This window comes from Xyrauchen texanus, chromosome 4 (assembly GCF_025860055.1).
Source record: "Xyrauchen texanus isolate HMW12.3.18 chromosome 4, RBS_HiC_50CHRs, whole genome shotgun sequence".
NCBI lineage: Eukaryota > Metazoa > Chordata > Actinopteri > Cypriniformes > Catostomidae > Xyrauchen > Xyrauchen texanus.
Window position 1 is genome coordinate 16,482,931 of NC_068279.1, and position 15,871 is coordinate 16,498,801.

Genomic DNA, 15,871 nt, shown 5'->3' on the forward strand with positions numbered 1-15,871 from the left:
GTGTCTGTTTGTGTGTTAGAATGGCCACAGGGCCTGTGTGTGTAGGCCTGTCAAATGAAATAAGGAGACGTCCGTGTCTGTGTCACTGTTGCCAGGACGACCACAGCCTCCCTGGGTTTGTGGGTAGGAGGACTGTATAGTCTGCCTGTCAGAGCAATCATCCACACCACCATGACATTCCAACAGGACATGATGTCATAGCCACCTCTACCAATACAACAACACAGCACATTTGTCATTGTCTTACCTATTTTAATTTTACTTTTATAAAGGATTACAAACCTAAAAGGACTAGATAAATCCACTCAAATATGTAAATAGGAAAAACCTAGAGGGATGTTAGTGCTGGAATTAACTACCCCTTCAGATGTTAAAATCTTAGTGCTGCTAAAACCATGACAGATTTACAAATTCCTTTTTTTATTTAACGTTATCAAGAAGCGTGCATTTTGTATCTGTTGAAACCCCATCAATGCAGAACCAACGAATCATAATTTGTGTATACATATTTTATATGCATAAATGATGCTATTATTGAGCTAAAACAAGCATGTGCTTGCTCTTGCAGACAGCAAGGTTCCTTGCCCCTGACTGTACACGGTTACGCATAAGGGTTAGGCCTATCAGAGGGTTACGTAAGAGAGGGAGTGCAGTGCTGGCGATTCCATAGTTAAGAGGAGCTCAGCTCTGTAGACTTAGCTGAGAACGGACAGGAGCTGAGGAATATCGCACATGCTCATCTAACAGTTAGCAATAGCAGCTTAGCACACTCAAGCCACTAACTGAATGTGGAGAAAATGTTTTATACACAGTGGTCCCAAAATGTATGTACACAAACAAATTTATGAATGTCATTGCATTAGATATATCATTTCAAATGAAGTGGCATCTGCACACAAATGATGTTAGACCTTTCTCAGAACCAACAGCACTTTTCTAAGCCATTTTTGCAATTCCTTTTAACCAGCTGATCTCAAGGAGATTATTAGTGGTTGTCAGTTCTCCTCATGTTCACACAGGTGTCCAGACAGACTTACCACAGATGAACATGTTTCATTAACGTTTGACAATCAGAAAGTGTCATAAAACTTTTTTGAATGTAAAATCGACATTCTTTTTGTGAAATGCTTTGCTTAGAAAATGTGCAATATTTCTTTAAAATAAATGGTAATTGGTTTGATATATTTTGTCATATAATAGATAGCCATTCAAACATTTTTAAATGTGGCTTAAGTGTCCAAATATTTTTGGGGCCAATTGTGGGACTTTTAAGAGATTCATTTGTGCGTGTGAAAGAGGGAGACACTCACTCACTCACTCACTCACTCACTCACTCACTCACTCTCTCACTCTCACTCACTCACTCACTCACTCACTCACTCACTCACTCACTCACTCACTCACTCACCCACTCACTCACTCACTCACCCACCCACTCACTCACTCACTCACTCTCTCACTCACTCACTCACTCACTCACTCACTCACTCACTCACTCACCCACCCACCCACTCACTCACTCACTCACTCACTCTCTCACTCACTCACTCACTCACTCACTCACTCACTCACTCACTCACCCACTCACTCACTCACTCACCCACTCACTCACTCACTCACTCACTCACTGGGGGCACGTGGATTGTATAATTGATTCCTAATGATATAAATCTCTTTTCTGTCCCAGGAGAAGTTCCCTGTCTCTCTAAATAGTTCTTTAATTAGCTTCCTTAAAGTGGATATGAGCAACTTAATTTGTTATTACACATGCACCCATACCCACTGGAGAACACCGATAAATAGCCTACATGGCATCAATGCCGCAGCTGTCAAGTCAGTTGTCTGGATGACAGGCACACAGATTGTGTAATGATTGTATTGTGAACCAAAATGGTTCACAATACAATCATTTTGTTATTCATCATTTAGAGTTTCACTTACATTTATCTGACAGCTAATGTTTTTTTGAATGTTTTGAGTTTTCTAATTTCTGATATGTTTTCAACTTTAATATAGCTTTGTGCATCAAATTATAAAACCCCATGTTCTTACAGTATGTTGGCATTACTTTACATACTGTAAATAGTTAAAGTTCTGTCATAATTTACTATCCTAATGTTTTTCCAAACTTATTTATTATGTGGGACACAAATGGAGATGTTAAGCAGCATGTTAGCCTCAGTCACCATTCACTTTTATTGCATCTTGTTTTTGTCTGTACAATGAAAGTGAATGGTGACTGAGGCTAAAATTCTGCCAATCTCCTTTTGTGTTCCATGGAAGAAAGGATGGGTTTGGAAAAAAATTAGTATGAGTAAATGATGACTTTTGATTTAATCAGATGTGTTACTTTTTCTGAAAGGTTTGAGAACCACTGATTTAGTGAATTTTCTTCTTGTCTATGAATATTACTGTTTTTGTTTGTATTAATTTGAATGAGATGTGATTTTTGTCAGTTACCACAACGATACCCTGCAACCTTGTTTGCGGCATTACATCAGGTGCCTGGATTGATAATTGATGATGTCTTTAATTTTAGCCTCCAGATGGAGGGCTGTTTAAAGTGTGTGTTGTAAATCTTGCCTGTATGCATTTGATAAGATGTTGTTTTGTCACCTGGCATCCGGCCCACACATATTCTAAAACCTTGTTGGGATATGCTAAACAGTGATACTAATACATTGTGTAGGTGGGAGATTATCTTCAGCACACACACTTGTGAGCATGTCAACAATCCATGTCCCTATAGTACAGACAAAAACAGACACAAGCTTACTCAAAATGGCATTAGACTTGGCAGTGTCCTGTCTGAGGAACTGACCATCAATTGCAGACAAATTGACATGTATGTTTGAAGCGGCAGGGGTGAGCTGGGGTGAGAGGGTAGTTGTAATTACAGGTTGTCAGCGTTAGGTGTCTCATTGTCCAGATTGGCAGGGGCCTAGGGGGTAGTGATTGCAAATTGTAGACCAAGGGGGGCAGCCTGTGACAGCATGTGGTGTTCATCCATGTTTTACATCATTTCCTTCAGGGAAGGACTTTGAGATAAAGGCCACAGGCACATAATAAACAGCCTTTACTGTCAGCAACATTTGCATCCTGGATCTAGCATTGATCCCACTGTGTATTGCTAAGAAAATATTTAGGAGAATTCCAAAGGGGAATAGAACAGATATCCAATTTTAGATATTTCTGACCACCTGCAATATATTAATATTTAATTTAAAACTTAACATATTCAGGCTTCAAACACAACAGCTTTGTCAGCCACTGCATAAGTCTGATATGCCTGCAGCAACCAAATATTCCCTTGGACAGCCTCTTGGCTCACTGATATAATCCTTGACATGGAATCCACATCATTATGTTTATTGTGCGTCATTTTAATAAGCTAATTATTATCTCTGTGTATTGTTTTGAACTCCAGGATCTATTAATGTTGCATCTAAATGCAATTGCTCTGTGTCCTGTGACACTATGTGTCCTTGAATTGCAAAGTGCACTGTTATTTTGTGAATTTTCAGTCCCAGCTAATCTCTTAAAATTCATGGATGAGACACTTCTCCTAAAGAGAATTGAATGAGGCTTAGGGTGCATTTTAGGTCATTTTATATGTTACACCAGTAGCAAGTAGCAAGATAGGGGGACCATTTAAAGCTGACATTATTTAGCAGAGATAGGCCACTTCTATTAAAATGAATGGGAGAGATTGGAATGCTCAACCAAGGAGCTCTGTGTGCCCAACGATCAACAGATGTATAAAGGAAGTCCCACCTTACAGTTAAAAGAGCTAATCAATTTTTAGATACAGACATCACCTGTCAATCAACTCTAGCATGTGCATGCACATTAGCTATACAAGCAGAAAATGTAGTTTTTAGCATAATATAAGGTAAAGAATCACATTTTATGATTCCAGTATTGTCAGATGTTCTTTGACCATAATCTTTACCAACTTTTGGTCGATTTTGGTCGATTTTAGTCTTTCTCCATTCAAGTAGATAGAGGCTGCACTGGCATGACTGGAAATTGCCTCCTGAAAGCATTCCAAAGATGGCTGACATTGGACTGACTTGCTAGAAAGACTTTGTTTAAAGGCACACTCAGTATGTTTTTCCCATTTAAAAAAGTTTTACCCCTAAAGAAAAGAATTGTAATTTTGAAACATATGTATAAACTCATGACCACTCACATGAGGTGAGGACTCTAGTCATATCAGTAACCTTATTAAAGCTGTTTTATTCTACATGGAGCAGGGGCGCCATCATGGGGGCTGCCATTTTAAAATCACATAACCATTTCAATACTACTCTCTTAATCTCAGTAACAGTCTTGTAATTGGACTCTTTCACTCTTGGATTAAATTAATCATGGCTGATTGTGAATAGTGAATTTCTACAATGGCAACTGTAACTGAAAACTATTGATTTTGAATGATGCAACATCCATACAACTAGGTGTCACTGTAAGTCCAAGATGACACTAGAAAAATGTTACTGAGTGCACCTTTAATTATTATGATTTGATCAGTTAATTTTTGGTTGTTATAGGATGAAGGTATCGGCTAACTTTATCACAACCTCTCAGCTTCAAATCCCCTTCCCCCAGTACACATCGGCCGTCTGTGCATCTGTCTGCATGTGTGAACAAGAGATTGAGAAAGAGAAAGAAAAACATTCCCAAACCATCTCCCCCACTACCGTATGTCTATGTGTACTGTATATGAGTGAGCTCTTATATGTCTGAAGGGTACAGAGGTGCTAGGGTTAAATCTCTGGTGCAGTGCATTTGTTGATGATGCTGCAGGCATTTCCCCATTGGCTTGTCATCAGCTGTGCCAGACTCAGGCATCTTTGATCTGAGACGTGATTGGTTGCCTCACTGAGGCTACAGAAGGGGACATACTGGCAGGCATCCAGCATTTGAAGAATATAAAGTAACAAATCTGAAACTATAGAATGCTACACTACATATTCTGTATGTGATCAGCTCCTGTGGTATTTTAATTAGAAAATGTATGTTCTACAAAAAGTATTAGGCATTGATAGCAGTAAAACATCAGCAATAGTACAAAAAATATGAACATTTTAATATGTATACAGTATGCACTAAACTGTATTTATATATACAGTTAAGTTATATAAATATATATATACAGTTAAGTGCATAACTGATATGTATTATATGTACTAATAATATATGTAAAAAGGTTCAAAGAATTGTGTAGTGGTAGTCGTGGTACTGTGGGTGTAACCATTTACAAGGGACAAAAGGACTTGCATTCTTTATTGAGAGAATCACTCCATCAGTCTGACCTTCATGATCTTCATGACCTGCCTGTCCTCCACCAACACAACCTCATTGACCTCGTCAACCTTTGAGCTTTCCTTTGAGAAACTGTGAGTGTCTGTGTGTTTATGCTGGAATGAACAAGTACAAGTGTTTTTCTCTCTGACAAGCCATCTGCCTAGACAGAAAAAACATCACTGCTTCTGTAGTGGCTTCTTTATTACAGTACAGTCTCAAACAAGATGCTTTATCAGTACAAAACAGATATAAAAAATATAAAAACGGTCAAATTTCTCAGTTCTTTTAAGACTTACTGACATTTTGTATTTATTGGTTATCAGTCATGGATGTATTGAGCTTTTTACATGGTTGGTTGTTTTGTGCATGCAGATTGTATCTAGTTGAAAGAGCTTGCACAAATTTACTGTAGCATGCCAAGGCTTTATGGAGTGGACTGCCACTATAGAACAATGGGTTATGTGAGTTTGTGTGTATTTTGTTTAAACTGTTAAAGTGGGTTAGTAAGTCATTCAGCCTAAGGGTAGCATCGCCGTGTCATATCTGGGTGTTTGGATAGTGTCCTCTCTCACTCTTCCCTCTTCAGAATTACATAATCCTACATGATTGGTGGAAGGATGCACTGTATTATTTTAAATATAAATATAGATGTGCCTTAATGTAGAAGACTGCTTTTTAAGGGAACTTACCTAATCTAAAGGACAAAACATACTATGCACAAGTACGTGAACGCAGATGTTTCTAGCTATGCAAGATCGATTTTGTGCACTGTTCCAAAATGTAACAGGCTTCAACTCATAACACAATGCAAGTATGCATTCTCAAGTTTGCCTCAAGGGGAGCTATAGCAGACATTAGTGGGAACTGTCAACTTTTACAGTGAGTTTTCCCTAAGTCAACTACACTCATGGCATAATGTGACAAGTCTGTAGTTCTCTTCAGGAAGGAGGAAGCGGGAGCAGGTTAAATAATCCAATGTAAGGCTTTGTTCACACATAAACAAATGCTTTTCAGCACAACACCAAACACACATGATCACGGATTTGTGTGTCTCTCTCTCCCCTCCAGCGGTCTGGATTGCCCTTTTGTCCCCCTCCAGCTCTCACCGCAACACAAAACAGCTGTTAGAGATAATTTCCCACAGGTTTCGATCCTTACCGTCCTTCCTCTCCTAGCCTCGTTCTCTGCAGACGTTGCTCGGCCACGCCCACATCACCACACAGAACAGTTTGAAGAGAATACAGCTAAGCAAACCACCTCAGTCAAGTTTAATAGCACAGACTTTTGACGGCAACTCTATGGCCTCCTTGAGTGAGTAAATACCAGACACATTATCTACTGCATATATCCTACTTTTATTCATCATCGAGAAGTTCGAGCAGCTTCTTTTACTGATCTAGTGTGAATTATACTCATAGAATGAGGCATAAAGTCATTGATAACAAATTTTAATGTCACATAAGTTAAGGTTTTACATGTAGTCTTGATCATCTTCGTATTTAAATTGACATCTTACATCTTAACGCCTGTGTGTGAATGTTTGGAAACATTATGTCATTGCTCATCTGTTTAGAAATAATTTTTGGCTCTAAACAAAGAATGAAGAAGCACTTCGCTGTGAATGTACCGGGGCCTTTACATACGTTTTAGGATATATATATTGCATGAGAAAATCTGGGGCTGTCAGCAGCTAAATGTTACAATTGGTGTGATACTCATTAAAATGCCTATGCTCTCTAAATATTGGTATCTAGTAGTGTGTGTGTGTGTGTGTGTGTGTGTGTGTGTGTGTGTGTGTATGCACCGCATGCCTCTTTATGGCTTTCCTCTCAGGACGGGATGGTAATAGCTCGCCTTAGGCCACAATTTAATTCCATGTAACGAGGTCCTTCACTAAAGTGGCCCCAGGAGTCCCTCTCTGAAAGAAGCAAATTGATCACAAAGACAATCTAAGGGCCTCTCTTCACCTGAGAGTGCAGTCGCTCCATCTCACTCATCTCTCTTCTCCATCTCCCTTAATCATTCCATCTCAGTATCCTCATCTGTCTTAAGCTTTCTTAAAGATCTCTCCTGCTCTTCATCTAAATCTCTTTGAGGGCCTCTATCTTAAATGCTCACACAAACAGTTATTCACTTATTTAATGTTTTATTTTCTCTGTTTCACTCAACACAATGCTCCTAATGTAATTTTCTTTGAGGCTTCCAAAAAAACAGTTATAATCACCTTAGCATGCTTTTAAATTCTGGTTCTGAGAGTTTGCAGTTTAAGAGCATGCATGCAGTCAGGGCCCTTAAACACACGAGGTCAGCACTGTGCATGGTGTAATGGATCTGTGGTAACTGGATTTATTTGTGTATATGTGGGTTTTCTACATTCCACTATATGGACATGTACTGTACATCTTGAAATTTATGGCTAAATAAGTCTGTGTAAACAGACTGAAGTACGTGGAAACTAACTGTGAGCAGTGCGCATACATACTCATACACCACAGAAAGAGAGAGCTCCACTCTAGATTCGATTTCTGTGTTACATAACCACGTGTTTTCATTGTCTCTAAAGCATAAGACTATGTTTCTCTTTCTCCTGTGTGCCTGAGGTGGAACAGTGCACCTTTCAGCAGAAAGTTCATTTTTGGACACTATATATCATGCTGCAAGATGTTAAAACCTTTCAAACAAAAGACGTGAAATTCATACTGTATGTTCAGGTAGTATATATTGCATTCATTATGCAACATTGTTGTGATGTTGTTAGAGAATTGTCTCCGATGTCAGTGTTCTTTAAAGACACGGATGTATAAAGCTCCCTAGACCCCTCCTGTACCATACCCAGGTGCCACTGTCTAAAGCACACATTACTGAATGAATGAACAAACACCTAGCGAAAGCGAGACCAGTTGAAAAGAACTAATAAAACCAACAAGCTGCAAAGCAGAGAAAACACTGCTGCAATACCGCAGGGAGAGTAAAAAACAAACGCACATGTTTAGCCTTACAGTTCAGTCTCTCTTCAAGCTACTCATGCACACTGAACCATCTTAAATAAGGACTCAAACAGATGACACACTCTAGTCTGCACATTCTCAGTCAAAACTAAGATGCTTTTACAAAAACACTACTGGGAATCAAAGCCAACACTGTCACACTCTAAAATAGATGTCAAGACACACTATCTGCTTGACATTATGCAGTTACCCAGAATGAAAATTTTACCTCTGATCTCAGTATGTATAACACAGTATGTAGAATACGAGTAGTTTACCCCCTTAAAGTTTAAAGTTTAATAGAATAAGGAATGGAGCTCACTGAATGGATAAGGTTTGTGCTGGCTGTGCAACTCAGTTTGTGCTTCACTTTAGGAGATTACATCTTCTGCTTTTCTTTGCGAAATCTTTCTCAGGTTGTGTAAGTACAAGGCATTAGTCAGCAAAATAGAAAGGAAAAAACTACAAACTACTTGTACAGCTACAACTGATCATATGATATTAGTACTGATACAAATCTGGGCTTCATACAGAAAGACAGGACCAAAATGAAATTGACGGCACTGATGAAAACAATGTGGTGAAATTTTTATATTTAAAACTGCAACTCTGTCTTGTAGTTTTCCAGTCAGAAATATTGTCTTCTGCTGGTGTTCTGGGTGCTTGAAAACTCTCTGTGAAATTATTAACATCAGCATATGTTTTAGGTGAATACATTAAAGTTCATATAGCATAATTGATATTTTTTTCATTTTACACTGTACATAGAAATAATGGCTCAGTTATTGACAGTTCTTTGTAATTATTGTTGGCCTCCTGCCTATTTAGAAATTTAAAGGAGTTTGCAATGTACACTGCCTAAATCATATCTGTGATGTGGTTATGTGGACAGTGGCAGTCAAACAAACAATGCTGTTTATTGATCTTACTCCTACCTCCAATTGAAAAAAACTAACAAACAAACAAATTAAAAAAACGCTTACATTAAACTCTTAAGAAAAGACAAGTAATCAGCTGGGACTTTCCAGCAAACATACTTACAGTGCATAGGATAAACAGTTTTTTGAGTGGATCATACTGTACACAGTTATAGTACAGTATACACACAGTTTAATATGTTCGTTAACAGTAGAAATAGAGCTCATGGTTGAGGGGGCCATGCACATTGATCCAACTCTTCAGCAATCTAAGCCACGCAAAGTCAAGCAGGGCAATGGAGAGATGGCCTCTCACTCTGGGAGTCAATGTGATGCTAAAAACTATTGGCATTGGGATTTCATGCATAACTCTGTCTCTTTTTGTATCTATGGCTCAGAGTTTCAGGGTGTAGCCTGGAGTGAGATGAGCCTGGACAAAGCAACAAGGTAATCCAGTATGGAATTCACACCCAGATCTGGAATAAATGCAGACCAGATACTGTATGTCTCCTTGCTGTAGTTTTAAAACAAACAAACAAACAAACAAACAAACAAACAAACAAACAAACAAACACATACAATCTGTGTATGTGCTGTACATGTAGTGTGTGTGCAAACTCAGTTTGAATGTGATCTGCGTGTGACAGGGTTGTGGGAAAACTAACACTAGCCCTGAAGCAGCACTGTACACTGAAATGAAGACGAGATTTGGAACGGATGTGGATCTAGAGTTACTATATTGAGTACCACAGTCCATCAGATATATGCATTGGAACCCATGCAAGTCAATCTCCGAGCAATGTAGCAACCTGATAAATGTTTTGACCAATAGAACACATCTCTGTGTACACAACTAACACCCTCAAACGCACAATGAACCAGTGCTTTAGTGACATGTGTGGCATTATGATCATTTTCTACCTCTATAAAACCAGTTTCTCACTATGACTGTTTACAAAAACAGCACAGATGATACAAATTACTATCCAATATGTTTTAGATACATTTAGTATTATATATATATATATATATATATATATATATATATATATATATATCAGTGGGGATTTCTTTAAGACTGCAAGGGAAGCTCAGCTTCCCCTATAATGTCAAAAAAATAATGGTCAAATATGTACTATTGTGTAAACAGATTATTGACTAAAAATGCGTTAGAACACGTTCACCTCGAAGACGAGTTCGTTCAGAATCAGCTACATTACATATAGCAGGTCGACTGACTCGATTTACTTCTCATACATTCCCTTAGCGTCAGTGCATTTCACTGTTGAAGCCGAGCGTCCATTGACTTCAATGGGGCTGCTCTGAACAGTTTTTTTCAGTGCTCCGAAAATAGACGGTCATTGGATAAATGCTGCGATAATGTCCCGCCCACGGACGCTCAGCGTCTCTGGGGGTGAATGAGGAGTGGGCTGGCCGGACTCCGGGCTTCAGCGTGATGATTGGAGGATCTGTTGAAAGACTGCATCTCCTTTTGATTGACAGCGAATCTGTACTATAAGAAGTCACTGAAGCTATTTCGCGCTCAGTCCCATCGCGGATTTCTCAAGCGTAGTCGAAAGACAAACTGCTGCAACCTATTTCTTTATATTTGTTTGGCGAAATTGCTAGTCAATTTGCATAATACATTTCACACAATTATACACCACATTCCTTGTTTCTGTTTTACCAAGTTTAATATATTTTGTTTTAGAGCGTTCGTTCGTTCGTTCGTTCGTTCATTCATTCATTCATACAGTAGGCTAGGCTAGCGTCGTACGGGTGAAACTGTGCACGATGGCAGACGGTGCTAATATTGTCGACCTGATTTTGGCGAAGCCATTTGAAAGTCTTCCTTACGAGGAAAAAATTAGAATTAAACAGCAGGGCAGATCAACACCTAAGATTGATTTAGTGCAAAAAATAGGGTAAATAAGTTTATAATGTAGTCCGAAAATGAGCTTCCCTCTTTGAAAGACCAGCAGCCACTGATATATATATATATATATATATATATATATATATATATATATATATATATATATATATATATATATATATACAATAGCTGTCAAACATTATTGTGTTCTCCTTAAAAATCCCATCATGAAGGGAAAAGCTTTCTGACTATCAGTATAGTACATAGATCAGCCACAACATTAAAACCACCTGCCTAATATTGTGTAGGTCCCCCTCGTGCCGCTAAAACCACGCCAACCTGCATCTCAAAATAGCATTGTGAGATGCTATTCTTCTCACCACAACTGTATAGAGCAGTTATCTGAGTTACCGTAGACTACCGTGAAAATCCCTGGAGATCAGTTCTGTTCATTTCTGTGACTTCCTTGTGGTACAATGTGGAAATTTGACTTCAAGTTCACCATACACAATAAAAACAGCAACACATTGCATAAAACAGCATAATAAACATAAATATAATCCATTAAATGTATACCCTCTTCAGGTATATTTAAATACCTACCCACATATACAACTACGTGTTTAATAATCTGACTGCAGTTGGCACAATTTATATCTTATACACATTCTTGATAGCCCGCGGTTGCCTAAAATGCCTCCCTGAGGGTAATAACTGAAAGCGACTGTGTAGAGGATGGGTAAGATTGCCAAAGATTTTTGTTTTACTTTGGATATAAATACATAGTTTTACTTGCTACATTAACAACTTTAGACAACTTTGTTTTGTTTTTTACACTCAGGTTTCCGTACCACATGGTCATATTTAAAGGCAAAATGCTTTCCACGAGATTCTTGTAAACCACTTCTAAAATGTCTTTACTTACACCAAAGTGGTTTAATCTCCTAATAAGATGCAGTCTCTGCTTTGCTTTTTTAAAAACATAATCTGTATTCTAAGTAAAATTAAGAAGATATATTCATGTTCCCAGATATTTAAAACTGCAAACTAAATCTACAAGGTGCACACCAAGTATTAAAGGTTCTACTTGTTCAGAGATGTCCTGCTTCTTGCATGTAACAACTAATTCTTTGATTTTATTCACATTAATCTCAAGTGCACTCAACCGACACCAATTCTGGAGGGAATTTACATTATTATAATAAAGATCAACATTTACAGAAATACTTAAACCAGCCCATCTGGCACCAACAATCATGATATGGTCCAAAACACTGAGATAATTTTTTTACCCCATTCTGATGGTTGATGTGAACATTAACTGAAGCTCCTGACCTGTATCTGAATGATTATATGCACTGCACTTCTGCCACATGATTGGCTGATTAGATAATCGCATGGATGATTATTGGTGCCAGATGGCCTGGTTGAGTATTTCTGTAACTGCTGATCTCATAGGATTTTCACAAACAACAGTCTCTAAAATGTACTCTGAATGGTGCCAAAAATAAACAAACAAAAACATCCAGTGAGCGGCAGTTCTGCAGATGGAAATGCCTTGTTGATAAGAGTGGTCAACAGAGAATGGCCAGACTGGTTTGAACTGACAAAGTCTATGTTAACTCAGATTACCGCTCTGTACAATTGTGGTGAGAAGAATAACATCTAACAATTTGGCAGCTCGAGGGGGACCTCACAATATTACGCAGGTGGTATTAATGTTGTGACTGATCGGTGTATATTTAAGATGTCTAATATTGACAGAACTGCATCTGCTGAATGGTGCAATCACACTAATACACTGATGATAAACAAACATGAAGCATAAATATATGATAATTAACACCCACACTAGCAATAATATATCCATAATCTAAATGGCACTTTTACCATCTGTACATCAGAGATCAGTGAAAGATATATGTAATTTTGTCATCATAAGAAACTCTCATGAGCTACTGAGCTAAACAAAATGTAGGGTAAAATAATAAAAATCTACATTTAAAAAATAAGCAAAAACTTTCATCCAATAAATTAAAATAGGAAAGGGGAATCGCTGGATGGCAAAACACTGATAGTTCAAGTGATAAATGATTCATGACATATGCCTAATGCCTAAAGATTAACTGGCAAACTACAAAAACAATTATATGTTTTTAGAAGATTGTAAGAAATTTGTTTTGTTCATCTAAATTACCTCACGACTAAGTGGTTAAATTGGTATTGGAAAGCATGATGAGGCCCGCGGGGCAGGCCGGTGTCAGACAGGGCACTCAGGCCGGGTTCGGTAAGGGGCCTCCGATACTGATGTAATTCTTTCTGACACGGTCCTTTGGGGCATGGAAAGAGAGAAGCAGGGAGGTGCTCTGGGCCGTGTATAGTTTGTGAAACAGAGATGCAGAAAAAGAGTTTGTGGCGTTTCCCATGGCAAGTGCACTTATCAGACACTTAAAGAGCGGGTCTTACATTTTGTCCGCGCAAGAGTGAAAAAGATAGCGGCCCTACATACAAATATGATTAATAGCTAAAACATACGTAGACATTATAGTCAGAGTAAAATTAGCAGGTTTTACTTTTAGAAATATCCACATTCAGCATCGAAAAGTTTTAGTAGCCTATGGTAAACAAACTCATGTAGGCCTTATTGTCGAAATGCAATGCGAGTATTGTGGGACGTATAGTTGTTCAGATATTTTTATAGGCTAGGGCCTATATAACGAAAACGATCGAATAACGAAAAGAATAGAAAACTGTTTATAATGGGCCAATAGCCTACTTTGAATCAAGCGCCTTAATTGGAGCAAAATATTTCAATTTAGATTGTAGCTCAACATCAGATAGTTTTTCTATTTTCCAACTGTCTGAATCTTATTTGTGCAATTGCAAAAAACTGTCAATGGACAGTAAATATCGTTATTATTATTACTTTTTACATAACGTTATTAGCTCATTAAAAATATCAGACTTTATCAACAATATGAAACAAAACCCTTTAATAGGCTAAAAACGTTTTGTTTTATCAGCACAATATAAACACAAAATATGGATTTTAATAAGTATGTCTACTGAAATGCTCTGACAGTGGCGATAAACGAATACAATTATATTGAGTAAATTACATGCCACACTTAATCTTTTTTCTATTTACAATACAATTTTTGCACTTTACTGTTCAAATCTGACGTTTTTTATTCTCTAGAAGTCAACAAATACTTAAAAAAAAATGTAAATCCAGTATCCAGTCCATTAGATTGCAGACCTGTGTAACTGCAACAAGCGTGACTACTGGAAGAGGGAAAGCGCGCGCTGCTCTATTACGCGCGTGAACTCGGGTAGCTCGGACTTTGGTGCTGCACCTCGACGCTTTCAGCGCGCAGCGGCGCCTGACTGACGGAAATGGGTCAATAGAACGCATGACACAAACCCTTCGTTACCCACACCGTGGAGTTCTGCCTTAAGATACTGCTCACCTAAAAAGAGCCTGACATATCTAGATCTTTCTCAAAACTAGAACACACGCCTCAAAGTAGGCTACGTAGCCTAATTGAACATTTTCAGTGTTAAGTTTTAGACTCGTATAAATTCCACTCTTTGGGAAAGTTGGAGAGATATTGTCCATAGATAAATCAACTGGCTGAGGACGTCGCGAGGACTTCATAAACGTGAGACTGGGAATGATGTGCGGCTTATGTCTCTATGGAGGTCTTCTGCTTGTGTATGGTCAAACCCCTAAATATGAAGTCATATGCAGTTGATGACGTGACAATTTATCCATGTGTTTATTCATCTGACAAATTGTTACGGTATTGTGTACGCATGGACCCCTCAAAGCCCTATGAACCAAGTAGCCTATTACTTGAAAGAAAAAAAAAGAAAGAAAGAAACAGCACCAGTAGGCTATGGACAAACTGTGCGGACAGAACCCTACTTCATTAATCAAATGAGCTGTCAAAAGTTGTATTCTTACCTCGCATAGTGATGGCGACTCGCTCCTGAACGCGTCAGTCATGAAGGAACAAACATAAACCAGAGTAAAACAAAACACAAGATCCTCGGTGATGATGAAGTTTCGTCTCGTCAACGTCAGCGCGGAAGACGACTGTGCAAAACCATTCCAGAGGTGCGCGTGAAGCGGACGAGAGCGAGCGGCGCGGTGGTCGGACTCTTCAGTTGTGTGGTAAGGCCAGCATGCGGGTTTTCACATGACATCTGCGAGCGCATATACCCAGTGGAGGTTTTCACTGCCTCCACGAGCGCAGGAGAGAGCGCACGGCAAGCTGACGGGAGCACGGATTGGACTGACACTTTCGCTCCGCCCACTTTCCAGTGTCTTCAGTCATTAAGTTGTGTTAAGCAGACAGTCAGACCCTTTGCGGGCCGCATGTATGCGGGCAAGACGCGGGGCTGATTATGGCTTGAGTTCGCACACAGCAGTGTCTAGAAAACCTTAAAAAAGAAGAAAAAACACTTCTCGCACCTGTCAGTTTTTTTTTTTTTAAATTTTTTTTTTTACTTTCCATTTGCTTTTATTATTATTATTGTTATTATTACTACTACTACTGCTATTATTATTTACCTATTGTAGGCTAGTATAAGTAGTAGAAGCAGCAGCAGGAGTTCTAGTTGGCAAGGTGAAGTAATGTTCATATTGTAATTTTAAGAGATGGATTGCGCTGTAGCCTACTGCATGACTGGACATACAGTGAGGAAAAATGTGAGGATATGTTGTCAAGTTAGTTTGTAACATGCAGGCAAAAATTTAAAGACAGACATATTTGGTGTTG

The 15,871-nt window shown here is 38.5% G+C and overlaps 1 protein-coding gene across 1 annotated transcript in view; it reads right to left on the reverse strand.

Moving 5' to 3' along the window:
- Window positions 1-15,269, reverse strand: part of LOC127637980 (nuclear receptor ROR-beta-like) — a 31,052-nt gene extending 15,783 nt beyond the window's left edge. Inside the window, exon 1 of the mRNA XM_052119313.1 lies at window positions 15,055-15,269. Coding sequence (XP_051975273.1) covers window positions 15,055-15,061 — 7 coding nt within the window. The 5' untranslated portion in view covers window positions 15,062-15,269. The remainder of the gene's footprint in view (window positions 1-15,054) is intronic.
- Window positions 15,270-15,871: the final 602 nt, after the last annotated feature.